At 39.8% G+C, this 15,994-nt stretch overlaps 1 protein-coding gene across 2 annotated transcripts in view; it reads right to left on the reverse strand.

Annotated features, from left to right (window-relative positions):
• Positions 1-15,994, reverse strand: part of LOC149256637 (asparagine--tRNA ligase, chloroplastic/mitochondrial-like) — a 346,887-nt gene that overhangs the window by 117,269 nt on the left and 213,624 nt on the right. For both annotated transcript variants that reach the window (XM_089460808.1, XM_089460807.1), the window contains one exon: positions 6,077-6,157. In XM_089460808.1, the coding sequence (XP_089316934.1) occupies positions 6,077-6,157 (81 nt within the window). The remainder of the gene's footprint in view (positions 1-6,076; positions 6,158-15,994) is intronic.

Raw genomic sequence — 15,994 nt, forward strand, 5'->3', positions numbered from 1 at the left:
AAGAGAAGAGAGGAGAGGAGAAGAGAAGAGAGGAAAGGAGAGGAGAAGAGAGGAGAGCTTGGAGGAGTGAAGAAGGAGGAGCTAGGAGAAGGAGGAGGAGCTTGGAGCAAGAGCTTGGAGGACTTCATCTACAAGAGCTAAAGAGGTAAGTTCAAACCCCAAACTCCCTTGTTTTTTTGAAAAAAAAATTGTATTTTTCTCCTCCCTCTCCTACTCTTTCCCATTGTTTCTACTTGCTCCTTTATTTACAGGTTGTCCACCACCTATATCCATATTCCAAGATGGTGTTCTTTTGGCTTCTATGTATCATTCCACTCTTGGTTTTAATGATGGCAAGGGTGAGGAATAGAGGGGAAGAGGAAGGGGATGAACTTGGTCCTAATAGTAGTGACCCAATGTATGATGAGGAGGAAGGGTTTGAAGAGGAAGGGGATGAACTTGAAGAGGACACTGAAGCACAAGATGGGAAAGGTACATCAAATCCCTTGTGGAACTATGTGACCAAACTTGAAGGGGGAAAGGGTGGTGGATCTTACAAATGGATGTGCCCTCATGGTTGTCATGGAGGAAAACCATATACGGGTTCATATACCCGTCTGAGGAGGCATCTTTGTGGGGTGCTAGACAGTGATGAAAAAAAGGGTTCTGTGGGGGTAACCATTTGCCCAAACATTTCAAGTGAACAAAGACAAAAATACATCAAAATAGAGATGGCTGCACAACGAAAAAACAAGAAACAAAAAACTCATTCTGAATCAAGTGCAACCTCTAAATTTGGTAGTTGCCCATCTCCTCATGGTACTTTTGCAACCTCTGGAGGTAGAAAAACAATAGGGGATTTCCTTAATGTTGCTGGGAGGGATGATGTGGATGGAAAGATAGTCCGTTTTCTTTGTGCTTGCGGTGTACCATTCAATGTGCTTCGCTCTCCCTATTGGCATGAAATGGTAAAGGCCATCAATGAAGCCCCAAAAGGATACAAGGCCCCCAACTATGAGAAAGCTAGAACAGTGTTATTAGAAAGAGAAAAAGCTAAGGTTCAAAGAGCTTTGACACGTTTTACACATGAGTGGGTGGATTCTGGGGTATCCATTGTATCAGATGGGTGGACAAATATTAGAAACCAACATTTGATAAATGTTCTTGGTGTTTCTTCTAGTGGTGCAGTATTTATTGCATCTCATGACTCCTCCTCCATCAGTGCAACTGCACCAAACATTGCAGATCTCCTATTGAAATCAATCAAAGATGTTGGTCCGAATAATGTGGTTCAAGTGATCACAGATAATGCAGCAAATTGTAAGTTAGCAGGAAAAATTATTGAGCGTACTCATCCACACATCTTTTGGTCTGGGTGCCTGGTTCACACATTGAACCTTTTGATGCATGATATTGTGAAACACAAAGATTGTGGGTGGATTGCTGAGGTTTACAGGAAAGGGAAGCAGCTCATTAAATTCATCACAGGGCATACAAGGGTAAACTACTTCTATGGCACTTACTCCAAGTTGCAATTGCTTAAAATTGCAAAGACAAGATTTGCTAGTTATTACCTCACCTTTAGGCGGCTAGTGAGGGTGAGACAAGCTTTAACTAATCTGGTGTGTGCTGAAACATGGGATGAAATTAACACTGACACAGATGGTGCTAATGAAGTCAAGGACACTGTTCTTGACAGTTACTTTTGGTCACAGGTTAAATATGTTTTGCAATTCACCAAACCAATTTATTACATGATCAAGTTTGCAGATTCAGATCGACCAGTAATTGGGGAGGTGTATGAGCAAATGGATAGCATGTTGGGGCAGATTAAAGACATTGTTGAGCCTAGAGATACCACCTTGTACAATTATATTCGTGAAGAGGTGGAAAAACGATGGGATATGCTAAATGTTCCATTGCATGCATTAGCATATGTTTTGACACCTAAATACTATCATCCATCATGGCTTTCAAAACCAGCACCTGGGGGGGGAGTCAGGAAAAAACCACACCAAGATAAAGAGGTTCACGAAAAATATATGGCTGCATTGAGTAGATTAATCCCTGATAATGAGGAGGCTGCATTGGTACGGAGACAGGTGAGCAACTATACGAGCAACACTGGTCCATTTGGGAGCATGCATGCAATTCAAGATCGAGAGCATTTTTCTGCTCTTGAGTGGTGGAACATGCATGGAGGGCCTACTCCACTTCTACAGAGTTTGGCATTGCGGGTGCTATCACAGGTGGTAAACACTTCTTCTGCAGAGAGGTGTTGGAGCTCTTATTCTTTCATCCACAGTGTTAAAAGGAACAGGTTGAATTTAGACCGGGCAGAGAGCTTGGTTTATGTTCATTACAACTTGCGATTGTTGTCCCATTACTGTGAAGATGCAAAGTCTAATAAAGACTTGTTGACTTGGGACAAGAATCCAGAGGAGCCCAATTTGGAGGATGGAGTGTTGCGACTAGAGCAATTAGAGGATTCTCTTATCCAGGTATGTCCATTGTGGTATGAATTTTCCAATTTTCCCTTATAAAGCATTTCTCTAATTCATGTTTTTAATTTTTTTGTTAACTAGTGTTTTTTTTTTGCATGAATTTTTTGAGCAATTCTAGGATGATGACACGGGTGTTGATATGCCACCACCCCCACCCCCATCTGGTCCCTTGGTTTCTAGGTTCCATGGTTCAACACCAACGGCAGGGGGTTCTTCTTCATCAGTTCCAGTGCCACGACTTACACAGGGACCATCTTCTTCATTGCCACCACGTGGAGGCCCGCCATCACGTTCTATTCGTGGTGGAAGGAGGAGAGATTAGTAGATATATTCACAATCTACTTCTTTTTGTCATAGATTACTCATTAGACTTGTAGACTTGTGAATTTAAATTTTGAACCTTTTTGGCTTGGCGGTGACCAAGTGACATATTTTGTAAACATTATTATTTGAATTTTGGACATGACAAATGTTGACAGTTGCTCACTTGCTAGATAAATCATAATATGCTCTATGTTTTATGTTTTATAATATGCTTAAATGTTTTATGTTTTATAATATGCTTAAAAATTTGATGTATGTTTGTAATAGCTAGAATATAGATGATTGTTGTACATACTAGTAACTACAATGGAATCATGGATGCCATATCTATCTTGATTTATGCAAAAATATGCATGTTTTCATGTCTTCTACAATTAATTTGGTATTTGGGATGTTTGGTTTGAGTATAAATGCAAAAAAATATAAAAAAATATATATATATAGCAGACGCTTCCGCGGACGCTTCGCTTCCTAGATTTTTGGAAAATGACGCTTCCGCGCTCCGCGCTTCCGCTTCGCTCCCGCTTCGTGCAACATTGATTCCAACTAAATCACCAAAGGAACGATCCCACAACAACACTGTAGCGCTTCTGTTGCTCTTTGTCACTCTGATAGGGACTGCGTAACCCTATCCAGCTCTCCAACTCCAATCTACCCCACGAAATCTCCCAGCGTCAGCCTCTAGGGTCTGTGTCAGCCTCTCTAGCCTAGCGTCAACCCAGCATCAGCCTCTCGGGGCTTTGCGTCAGCCTTTGGAGCCTCTGCGTCTCCCACGTTGGCGCTCCTTAAGCTCTGCGCAGCTCCTGGCTTCCTCTACGTGGCCTCTAGCTAGCTCTACGACAACCCCCTCTCGGCTTCTACGTTGATGCTCCCGGTACTACCTCTGCCTTTCTGCTACTATATTCACTACCCCTCAACTACAACTCTAATCACTCCTTCGATTTCCTCAGCAAGCCCTGCCCCAGAAAATCAAATTCTTGATCAACTCAATGTGTTCTCCAACTAACAATCAAGCCTCTTCTTATACTTTTCTCGTTGACAATTCAATGGCCGAGATTAAGTCCCAATCAACGGCTAAGATTAGATCTGGTTTGATCCATGACTTTTGGACCATTCTAACTCAGTTTTATATTAATTCACATTAATATTTTATTTTTTCTAAGATTAGACTTACAAACTCCATTAAAAATATTAATTATTTTAATATCTCCCAAACTGGTTAGATTCTGCCCAAACCATTTCTGGGTCTTGGAGATCTCATGTGCTATAGCCTCTCCACCAATTTTCGTCGCTAGAGCACACTTGATGCTACCCCAAATCAATAGTATTATCATTTTTGTTGTCTTGAGAGGCTTATTGTTCATGTTATGGAGCTATTTGGTGGGATTGTCACCAATTAGGGTGTTATTTTGCATATTAGAGGCACTTTTAGGGGTTTGTTAGGCTAATTAGACCCATTGAACTATTAAAGGCTCATATAAATACAAGTGAGGCCTCATTTGTAACTCATCATCTCTTGGATTTGGATTGGTATCTCTTCTTAAGAATTTCGCATTAGCTCTTGGAGGACGAATTAGAGATTCTTGAATGCATTTTGATGTTTGGATTGATGCTATCCTATTTTAGAGCTTCTCTCTTGCAAATATAATGGATGGATATACTTTTTGTGCTATGTAAGTTTTTCTTCCATGCGAAATTTTCAATTTATGTCAAATGTATGGAATACTACATCATGGTGTTGCTTGTGCTCTAAATTTAAGGGAAAATCTTGAATCATCTAAAAGTCTTGATCAATTGCATGTTTATTCATTGGGCATGAAAACTGAATGTTCCTAAGGCGAATCATTGAAGGTTTAAACCTCAAAACTCCATTATTTTGTCAAATCGAAGTATAAATCCTTGTTGTAGCTGGGTAGTTGCTTCACTACGGCATGCGAAGCTGCAATTAGGCTCCTTGATAGAGCAAAAACACCAAAATCAATCTCACCCTTGACTCCATTCTCCCAATAGACTAGGCCCTGGTCTAGTCCTCGGTGATCATCTCAACGAATAAACTTTTTCACCTCCCTTTCTCTCTTTTCTAAGCCCTAAACCTAGTGTCTCATAAGGTATCACACAAAATCAATTGTAACCATCCAAAATTGATGAAACTTGGTCAAGAACTGCGTTGGTGTGTCCTTGAGAGGTCCTCCAATTTTCAAGTGATTCCAACAGTGGAATCTAAAGTTATCCCAAGCCCTAGCTCAAGAACCGTTTCTCCCTAGGCTTCCTTTGGTTAGTGGCTTCATTAAGGATCATTGCATTGAAAATCCAGGTCAAATCCTATCTCTTGTATCATTTTCTCCTCCCTCACTTGGTAAAGTCCATTTGTCTGAAATTTCACCTCAAGCCCTTGACCTCGATTGGGTCCACTAGGGCTTCTTTGTGGTCTCGCAACCTTGTCACTCCAATGTCACATAGATTGCTTAGAAACCCTGTTCTTCTAGGATTCCTTGGTCTATGGCACTTCTTACCAAGAGAGACTCCTCAACCCTAGGTGTAGGTCTCCTTCTAGCCCTTCTTGGAGAGCCTTTCGTCTTGCTTCTAAAACAAGCAATTCCTATCATTAGAGTCTCTCTTTTGAATAGGCTCTTGGAATCACTACCTTTACACCATTGATATATTTCTCCTAGTGATTTCCCTAATACCGGAACTTCTCCCATCAGTAAAAGTCTGTAAAGAGCAGGGAGCTTTAGCCGAGGTGATAGTGGGTTGTTGCTCCATTGTTGTCACTTGACCTAGTAATTTCTATATAGGAACCCCTCCTAGGACCCCTGCTAATGTGAGCGGTAACAGTAAGAAAACCAAAGAAGGCAATGGAATAAACATAATAGTATTTTTAAATAATTAAAATATATTTATACATAGCCACAAGTTTCATTGTAATGATCATATATATTAAGAATGATCATTAAAAACACTAAGAGAGGACGCAAATAGGATGAATGGTAATTAGCACAATTATCAAACCTAGTGGGTCTACCCAAAACCAATGGTTCTATCAAACCAACCACTCAAACAATCATGCTGCTCAAAGTTGAGCTGACTCAACCTTAAGAATTCAAGCTCAATATTTGTATCATGTCTTGATATAACTCCTAAGATAAATCATAATTTTACCTGATCAGCAATAGAATAGAACTTTCTGACACGCATGGTTAGACACGTCATAGATAAGTATGTAATTTGTTTCTTTTCACATACAACATAACAAAATTTTAATAAATTACCTGTGCCCAATCAACATAACCATCCTTTGTGCTAGGGATCATGCTAATTGGAGAGCCCACATCCTCCTTAGAGCTAGGAAGCTGTTACATATCAAGAAAATCTGGTTAAGAATAATACAACAAGAAGAGGAAAAATATCAGTTAGTTCTTATAAGCAATTTAAAATCCTCCAGAACTTAAAATAGCTTACAAATCAAGGTAATCAACATATAAAAAAGCATCTTTTTAGAAGGAAAAGGAGATAAAAATACAGCCTTGCATGAACAAGCTTTTACCAAAGAAAGAGATACAGGAAAACTGATTACCAAAAACAAATATTTGGAATTTCTGCTCCAGCAGATGTCATTATATAAATGAAAGACCTTCTGAAATGAAAAACAAATTGAAGTGGCAAAGCAATGCAACATCTATAAGACCTTCCAACATTCAGAGACCTAAAAATCAATATCTGAAAATTTACAAATAAAATATCAATTGGATGTCCAAACAAAGAAAAAGAAACAATTTTTGCATGCATAAATAAAAAGGGTAAGCAAGTGCATGGTTTCATTCTTTTCGATTCTAGACATAATAAAAAATTTACTATGGAACATTTATAGCTACAATCAATAGATTACATGCACTATCCATCATCCACAACAATAAAATCAACTAAGGCTTATCGACTAATACCAATTATCAAGGAATGACCTGACATTGGATACATGTGGAGCCTCAATACAAGAGCTTGTCAGCCCATCAAGCAGCATATGGTAGTCTTTCTTCTACTACCCATGCTAGAATCCCCATGTGAACAAAAAGATTCTGATAATAAGATCTTATGATTTTTTTATTTTTTTCAGTTTGGTGAGGCTCAGGATTCACATAACCCAACACTTATTAGACATCCACTTTCTCATCGTGTGAGAAATCCATACATGAACTTGGTGATGCAAGGAATGCTCCAAATCTCCCACTCTATTGGAATATTGATGTATAATTGTGTGATCCTAGGTCTTTTGTTAAGAGAATCATAAAGTTCACACATTATGTGAGTTGCTTATGAAGAATATATTGTTGATGAGTTTGTTACAGATGCCAAAATATGGAAGGAGAGATAAGATTCCACTTTCTATTAGAAATATACCACTGCTAATAGAATTCCAGAACTGTCATGTTTTAACCAATCCAAACTTGGAATCGGCAATAAACCAGTGAGGCAAAAGAGCGAAGAGCTTTAATTGGATTGGGAAAAAATCAGTGAATACAATAAATAAAGATATTGTTAGTTTAGGTATGTTCTATGCTAGAGCAATTTATTTTAATTTTCACAGCTAGCTCAATATCTTTTCCAGATTAGCAATCACATCAGCATTAAAGTAAACTGCAGATAGAACATAAATATAAATCGCAGAAGACAAGCCAAGACAAGAGGACACAAGATGTGGCACTAGCCAGGGACAAACCCCAATGTGGGGAAACCCTTGATCAATTCTTCTTATATGTTTTAATAGTTCAGCAGAGAGAGAGAAATAGTACGTTTACAACAGAAGTCAACACTTTGACTTATCTAGATAAGAGCATAGATCATCTCTAAGAAAATGATATATGAGATCAGTTGAAGACATGCTGCTTCAACTGATTCTCCAAGGTGACTCCTTCACCTATCATTGTGTTGCATTTCGTCATCATGCTGCACCTCATCATGATGCACCATGTTGCACCCACCATCACTATGCTGCATCTCATCATGCTTCATTAATCATGATTCATGACTGTACCCATCACTATACTGCATTATGTGCCATCACCGCACCATGTTGCCATACTGAGCTATGTGCTGGTTGCATCTTGCTTGCTTGTTGTCCCTAGCATGCTTGTTGTCCTTAGCATGCTTGTTGTTGCATGCTAGTTGTCCCTTGCATGCTAGTTGTACCAATACATGCTTGTCCCTTGCACGTTGCTCTCCTTCGAAGACAGATGCTTTGGCGAAAACCCTGGATAAACACTCCGGCAGTTCTGGCTTCTACCCTCTGCGTCAGCTTTCCTAGCAATTCCAGTCATTCCTGGCAGTTCCGGCTTCTGCCCTCTACGTCAGCTTTCCTAGCTGTTCCGACAGTTCCGGTTGTTCTCGGCAGTTACGGCTTCTGCCCTCTACGTCAGCTTCCCGGCTGTTCCGGCAGTTCCGATTGTCCCCGGCAGTTCCGACTTTTGCCCTCTGCATCAGCTTTCCCGACAGTTCTGGCTTCTTCCCTCTGCGTCAGCGTTCCCAGCTGTTCCGGTAGTTCCCGACAGTTCCGGTTGTTCCCGGCAATTCCGGCTTCTACCTTCTGTGTCAGCTTCCCGGTTGTTCTAGCAGTTCCGGTTGTTCTTGGCAGTTCCGACTTCTACCCTCTGCGTCAGCTTTCCCGGCAGTTCCGGCAATTTCGGCTTCTGCCCTCTGCGTCAGCTTTCTTGGTTGTTCTGACAGTTCCATTTGTTCCCAACAGTGCCAGCTTCTGCCCTTTGCGTCAACTTTCCTGGCAATTCCGGCTTCTGCCCTCTACATCAACTTTCCCAGTAGTTCAGGCTTCTACCCTTTAGATTAGGGCAGCGTTATCCCTTAGGATCTCTCCTCCTACTAAAACCCAAAGACAAGTAGAGAGGAAGAGATCCCAAGTGTGTTGAAATGACTTGAAAGACACCTCTATTTATACTAAAATGTTGAGCACAAGTGAGGTTTATTTGGTTGTTGGCCAACCTTGACGAATTGTCCCATAACACAAATAAATTCATATCTCCATGAATACTTATCGGAATCGGATGATCTTTAGATCAATCCTACACCTCTTGATGAGAGGGATCCAAGAAAAATATCAGCTTCCATTAATAAGATGACCCACAAGGAGTTTGGCCCTAGTTGCCAGTTTTAACAAATATACATATATTGAATAAATAAATAAAAAATAAAAAATAAAAACATTTTCCATTGATATTCAATAAAGCCATGTCCAAACAATGCATAATATCAATAGATGTCCAAAATATCATGAATGAATAAGTATCTCATATATGTTATGAGTCCAAACATGATCCAAATTACTGAGTCCTGTTGAATGGAGTTGCCATTGATGCGAACGTCTGTAAATGAATGCTCTTAATATTTGTTTGGATTGCATTAGTTGGAAGCTCCAATGGAAGGATGGATGGAAACCCTTGTAGCCCTGCATTTATTGAGGTTTTTGAGGATGAGATCAGTGAATTTGATCTAAAGATCACCGTCATTCGATCCTCCTCGATGTGCCGATTCAAGCGGTAGGTTGCATGCCATGTGGGTCCTCACGGTTGAGTAGATATTGCTTCTTGAAGTTGAAACCCCTGATTTTCGTCAAGCTTCCACAAATCAATTGCAAAAGTAGCTCCATTATTATTTCAAGTTTGGCATTAAAAACTTACTTTGTTCATATGGATCTTGGTAATTACAATGTTGAACAAGGAAGCTTTATAGAAGGGTTTACCCTTTTGAAAAAGGATTTTATTTTAAAATTATGAATTGATTATCAGTTGGGATCAAAAAGGTTTTGTTTAAATTTGTAAAGTTGGCACCAGAATATATGCCAGTCATGTTCGTTGATCTAGGCTCAAATTTTTATGGACGAAAAAAATTGGTCACATACATTTTAACCTTACAACTCTTGTCGTACTTCATGGTCGGTTCCTCCACTGTCCGACCATCAATATTATATAAATATCACACCAAGGGATTGAGTGGAGGTATCAAAATAATTCCTAGATAATTATCTTCAATCTGTTGTCAAGTTCAACAGAATTAATGGTTCGAATCGGTGGTGAATTCACTTATGGTCTGTACTCTGCAATGAGGAGGGTTTTCTTATTTTGGATGATTGCTTGTTTTTCTAGGACTCGCCGAGCAACTTTCTTTCAAGTGAAGACCAAAGTTCTATGCCAATATTTTATTTTTGAGGCTTGGACTCGTTTTAGCAAGGTTTGCAAGATCAATCAAAACATCTCATGCAACTAGCTCTTTTGACACGTATCTCAGTGCACTTGCATATCTAGAATGTGTAAATCTAGTGTGGAATTCTTAAGAAGAATATATACATGTGGCCCAGTCTGAAGTATTTGCTCAAGAAATACTCAATCTAGTTTTTCGACAATCTCTTTGGCAAGAATTTGGAATCGGAAGACATTCAGATCTTTTTTTTGAGATTCTTTAACACTTCTAGGATGAGCATTGAGAACCATGGGCTTCCACCATAGCAGATATTACTTCTTGGATCCCCAGCAACGTTCATTGATTGCTCGTGTTCCACCTTTTGGATGAGGATGATGCACTTGGTCCACCATGCCTAGCCAGCTCCACAGTTGCACCATAAACCTGGCAGATGTTCCAGGATTCCTCCCGTTGCAGAGGGAGGGCTTATGTCAGTGCTCGACGGTCTACAAGCATATTTGATCCATTTGGAGACCCATGAGGATGTCCTTGTGCCCCCACACCCACTTGGGAGCACCACAGGTTCTTCATTGGATAACAAGGAGCCAGCTCATTGTCCACTATGTTTGGAGTCCATTTCTTCATTATGGCGCCCCTTGTACTTCATCAGGCCTCCTCAAAGGCCCAACAACTAACATTGTTGATCATTCGACCCTCTTGAGAGTCTTATCTTTACATTATTGAGCTATTTGGCAGGTTTGTCACCAAAAGTTTTGTTATTATGGACATTATTTTATTTGAGGGGCTAAATTAAGCCTAATTAGCTAAATCGAATTCATTAGGAAGTGTATAATCACAAGTGTGGTGAATCATTTTGATCATCATCAATTGGATTCGATCATTCTCTCTTGGGAGATGTTTGCTATTCTTTTTGAAGGACGAAATTGGATGAATGGATGAATTTTGATGTTTGGATCAATGTGGAAAAAGTCAAAGCCGGAATTAAATCAGCAAGGGTCCAAAAATTGAAAAACTCGTTAACGTCGGGAGTTTTTTGAAAAAGTTGGCAAAAAGTCGGCAAAATTAAAAAATACAAAAATATTCATTTTATTTTTATTTTTATTTTTTTAGCATCTGGAGTATCCACAGCATCAAATAAATGCATTTCCACGTAAACATGTAAAGAAAGCTAATATATCATATGTATATGAAGTCTAGTGCTACATCACATATCAAAATAGTGAATCAACTCCTGAATCTTGAGCCTTGTCTGAGTTTCAACTCTCAAGAGTCAAAATATCAACAAAAAATATAATAAATGTATATCAAGAGTCATCTACATGTCATAAAGTAATCAGTCACTGAGATTCTCTGCCCCTTTTACAGGAATAGGGAATGGCTTTGCCTTTTCCTCTAGAGGAAGAAGGCCCAGATTCTGGAAATACAAGTGGACTCAGTCATCCTCTAGAAGTCGATAAAAGAGGTGGCTTTTGTCCTATGTTGTTGTTGCCCATCCTAGATGGTGTCACCTCCTCCTCATCATCTTCATCCAGCTCTGCCTCTTGACCCTGATGCTTCTCCTCCTCCTCTACCTCTGGCTCTCCCTCCCCTGCAATCGCTACCTCCTCTAGATCCACGTCTAACCAATCAGGAATCGAGTCCATGGTCTGCCTCTTAGTCTCGACCCTCCATGCAACAGTGGTATCAATATTGTCCAGTGAGATGGCTTCCACATCAGGAGATTTCTGAAGTTGTCTCACCCACAATAGAAGATTGAAATAGATGTAAACCATGTCATTGAGGCGTTGGGACTCCAATATGTAATAAGGTCATAGATTGTAAATTCGTACTTTGAAAATTTAAAATTTAAATATTAAAAATAATGAAATGAATTCAAAACATTTAATTTGAAATTGTTTTACCTGTTGCACTTTTCGCTGTGTATTTTTTCAAATACACTCCAGTTGCGCTCACCCCCAAAGGAACTGCGTGTTTGGCTAAGCACTCGAATGGCAAGCTTTTGGAGATGGGGTACTCTTCCACCATAGCTTGTCCACCAAGCATCTACAAGTTAAAAGAAAAATGAGAAACATAAAAAAACATTGAAATTCTAAACTTGAAAGTTTGAAACAAACTGAAGCTTACCTAGCATTTTGGTCATCCTATTCTTAATAGTCATGGTAAAACCAAATGTGCCACCTTCCATCCTATATACCTCCATTTCTTTAGAAATATCTTCACATTCTTGCTCAGATGCCACCATCCTCTCAACACAAGTGAAGAATCCACCCATCACCTCGGCATCAAATCTGAAACCACAGGTGTAAGCAAATGTGGGGTTGAGGTAGATACCTGCAACATGAATGGGGCGATGGAGGGTATTGTTCCACCACTCATCAATCACTCTCCGTATGACATGTTGTTTCTCTAACCCCTCGTCTCCCTTATCTTCTTAATAAGCACGAATGGCTTCTTTGGCCCTATCCATGGCCTCATACAAGTAGGCACATTGTGGGTACAAGTAGGCACATTGTGGGCTTGTCTCCATCAACCAACCGAAGAACCCTTACCAAAGGCTCTGATATGGCACACACCTCCTCTACTCCTGCCCAAAAGCTCTAATCATATGAAACTAGTCTACATATGCCCTCTCCCTCTGGTTTGCGACTAATAGATAAAGCACGCCAATCTGGTGAAAGAAACATGCTCTTCACATCCCACATAGAATTCAACAGAGACTGAAGAGATATGAAAGTAGTGGCAAATCGTGTAATGGCAGGACGCACCAACTCTTTGTTGTTGGTGAATCTTCTCATCAAGCTAAGCACAGATGCATGATTATATATAAATTTTGTTATGCTCCTAGATGATTCAACAATATCCCTCACAATAGGAATCTTACCTATATCCTCCAACATCAAGTCAATACAATGAGCAGCACAAGGTGTCCAAAACAAGTTAGGATACCTCTCCATAAGCAACTTGCCAGCTGCAACATAATTTGCAGCGTTGTCCATTATGACTTGGACAACATTTCTTGGGCCTACTTCCTAAATGAAGATGTCCAACAACTCACATAATAAACGTGCATCTTTAAACAAATTTCATAAACATTGTCCCCTTGGGACAACTAAGCAAGAAGTTAAGAAGGGTCCTACCCTTCTGGCCAGTCCAACCATTTGACATGACTATGCATCCAGTGTGTTCCCATGATGCCCTAAACTCCTCCAATCTAGAAGTGCAATTAGTTTTTTCATCTTGAAGAAGAGGCCCTCTCAATTCTGCAAAGGTGGGGGCTTTGTACCCCGGGTCAACAACAGCAACAACATCAAACATAGGTTGGTAGAATGGGTTTGTCTTGGCAATGTTGAAAGGAACATCACTCCATTGAAGATATTTACTGACCAACCTGTCAGCTTCTGCCTTTTCTTTTTTTTAAGTGCCAATTTGGTGCCAGGTTGTGCACCAAGTGTGGTTCTAGGAACACAAAAAGTTGAGAAAGATGAGGGGTTGGGACATATGGGTGTGGAAGGTGATGTTGAAGAACCACTCTCACTTTCCCCCACCCTTGAGGCCCCTACAAGTTGGATTTTTGGTGCTACCCTGGTGTCTTTGCGCTCCTCTTTATCCATCAACGATTGAATGGCTTGCCTAATTATTTATGGAGATGGATTTGGGCAAAGGTCTACATTTTGCCTTAGAATTTGCCCCAAATGGAATTTTAATCTGTTGAAACCCCCTAACATATGCTTGCCACACAACTTGCAATTCAAATACATTCTATTAACCCCCCCAGATTCGAGTATAGTATCAGGTTCACCATATTCCCACATAGGGTCCAAAAGCCTTGGCATTTTGTTTGAAACTTTGAACTTGAATTTGAATCTGGGCACAAAAAAAATTAAAAAAAAATTAAAAATTTCCCATCACATAAGAAGTAAACACAAATGTAATTGTTGATTTTAGATTTTAAATGCCTCTTCTCACTCACTTGAACACACTCAGATTAACTAAACAAGGGTTTGAATTTTTGTCATTTGATTCTGGAAAGTTGAAGTTTTGTTCCAATCTAGATTCTAAACAATTTTTTGATTCAAAATTCTAAGCAAAAATAAGATAAAAACAAACTAATAAAATTATAGAAAGATTTAAGAAGCCTTGTGTAACAAAGACTAAGAGAGAAATTAAAATACATACCTAGCAGCAGCAATTCAGCACTTTGAATCTCTCACGTTGAGCAGTGGACAAATCTCAAAATCCCCACCACAAAACTAGCAAATCTCCTCCTCTTGGGCAATGGCAAACAACTACTCTCTCGATAGGGACAAATGAGGGCAAAAACAGCAAACAAATGTGTGTTTTTTCCCTTTACGGCCTCTTATCCACGGCCTGAGAAATGAGGGACGACTTTTTGGGTCGACTCCCGATAAAATCGGGATTATTACAATTTATTCTTGATTTTTTCGGGAGGGAAAATGTCAGCAAAAATTCGGCCGATTTAATCCACTGGCTGAAAAAACGGAATTTTAAGATCAAATCCCGACTTTTTCCACGTTGGTTTGGATCTCTTCATTTTTGTCTTGGAGCTTCACTCTTCGCATATAATGATTATTGGATATACTTTTTCTTACATGTAAATAATCTTTTCATGTTATTTTATCATTTCTTCTGCCACATGCATGTTGTTGGGGATTTTCACTATACTGAGCTGAAATTCACTGCTTTTCTTATGTGAAATTGTAGAAATTTTGTCTTTTCATCGGATTGCATCATGTAATGGGCCATGTATGAATAAGTGAATATTCCTAGAGATATTTGTCGAAATTTTATCTTGATAAGTCATCATATATTGCATATCAAAGTATAAAGACCTTGAAGCAATTGCCCATGCGAAATTGTTCTAGAGGCCTCCTTGACTAAATGAAATCATCCCAAGCATTGGAATCTCCTTGACTCCATTTCTCCCAAAGGATTAGGCATTGATCCTCCACTGGTGATCACTCTAAAGCACATCTTTCTCACCTTCTCTCTTTCTTTCTAGGCCTAGCCTCCATACGGGACCCAGGGCATCATTTTTCTCAAAATCCACTGATCAAAAAAATTCAATCTCTTGCCCTCTACTGCGTTGTTGTGTCTCCCAAGAACCCTCCAAATTTGAGGCAATTCAATCAGTGGGATCTCGAGATATTCCAAGCCCTAGATCTGAAATTGATTCTTGCCCTTGGTTTCCCATTGGCTAGTGACCTCATAGGGATCATTGCATTAAAATCACTAAAAATTTATCCTTTGATCCCCTTCTCCCCCTTAATTAGGTCACATACACCCCTGATTGATCAACTCCAGCTATTGGACCTAGCTTTGGTCCACTTGGTCTCATGTGGTCCCACAACTTATGGAAGATAATTTTACAAAGACCATTTGGAAACCAAGTTTTCACAAGGGTTTCTAGGACTAGGTTCCTCCTTGATAAGTCTCATTCACAAACCCTAGCCCTTGAAAGTACCATGGCCCTTATTAGAGAGCCTTACACCTTGCTTCTCAACCAAGCAAACCATACAATTATGTCTCTCTTGTGAATAGGCCTTAGGAATCACTCCTTTTCTCTTCATTGATTCATCCTTCTAGTGATTCCCTTTACTACCGAGTCTCCTCCCATCGGTGAAAATCCATAAAGAGCAAGGAGCTTTAGCTGAGGTGACAGTGGGCTATCACTCCATTGTTGCCCCTTGACCTGGTAGTTGCTCTATAGGATCCCCTTCTATGACCCCTGCAAGTTTGAGTGGTAACATTTTTGGCGTTGCTGCCAGGGACACGAGACGTGTGTCTTGTTCCTCATATGACATTATTGACATATCATTTTGGCGACTCCATTGGAAGAACGAAGCCCTAGTTCTTCATTGAACCTCAAAGTCAATGCTTGTAGGGTGAAGCAAGCATTTGTTAAGGCAATTTTAGTTCACCCTGGCAACTCCCATGATATCAATATATAAAGATCAATGGCTTTT

This window comes from Pinus tabuliformis, chromosome 7, assembly GCF_031772625.1.
Source record: "Pinus tabuliformis cultivar Carrire ecotype Pingquan chromosome 7, CPIR1, whole genome shotgun sequence".
Lineage (NCBI taxonomy): Eukaryota > Viridiplantae > Streptophyta > Pinopsida > Pinales > Pinaceae > Pinus > Pinus tabuliformis.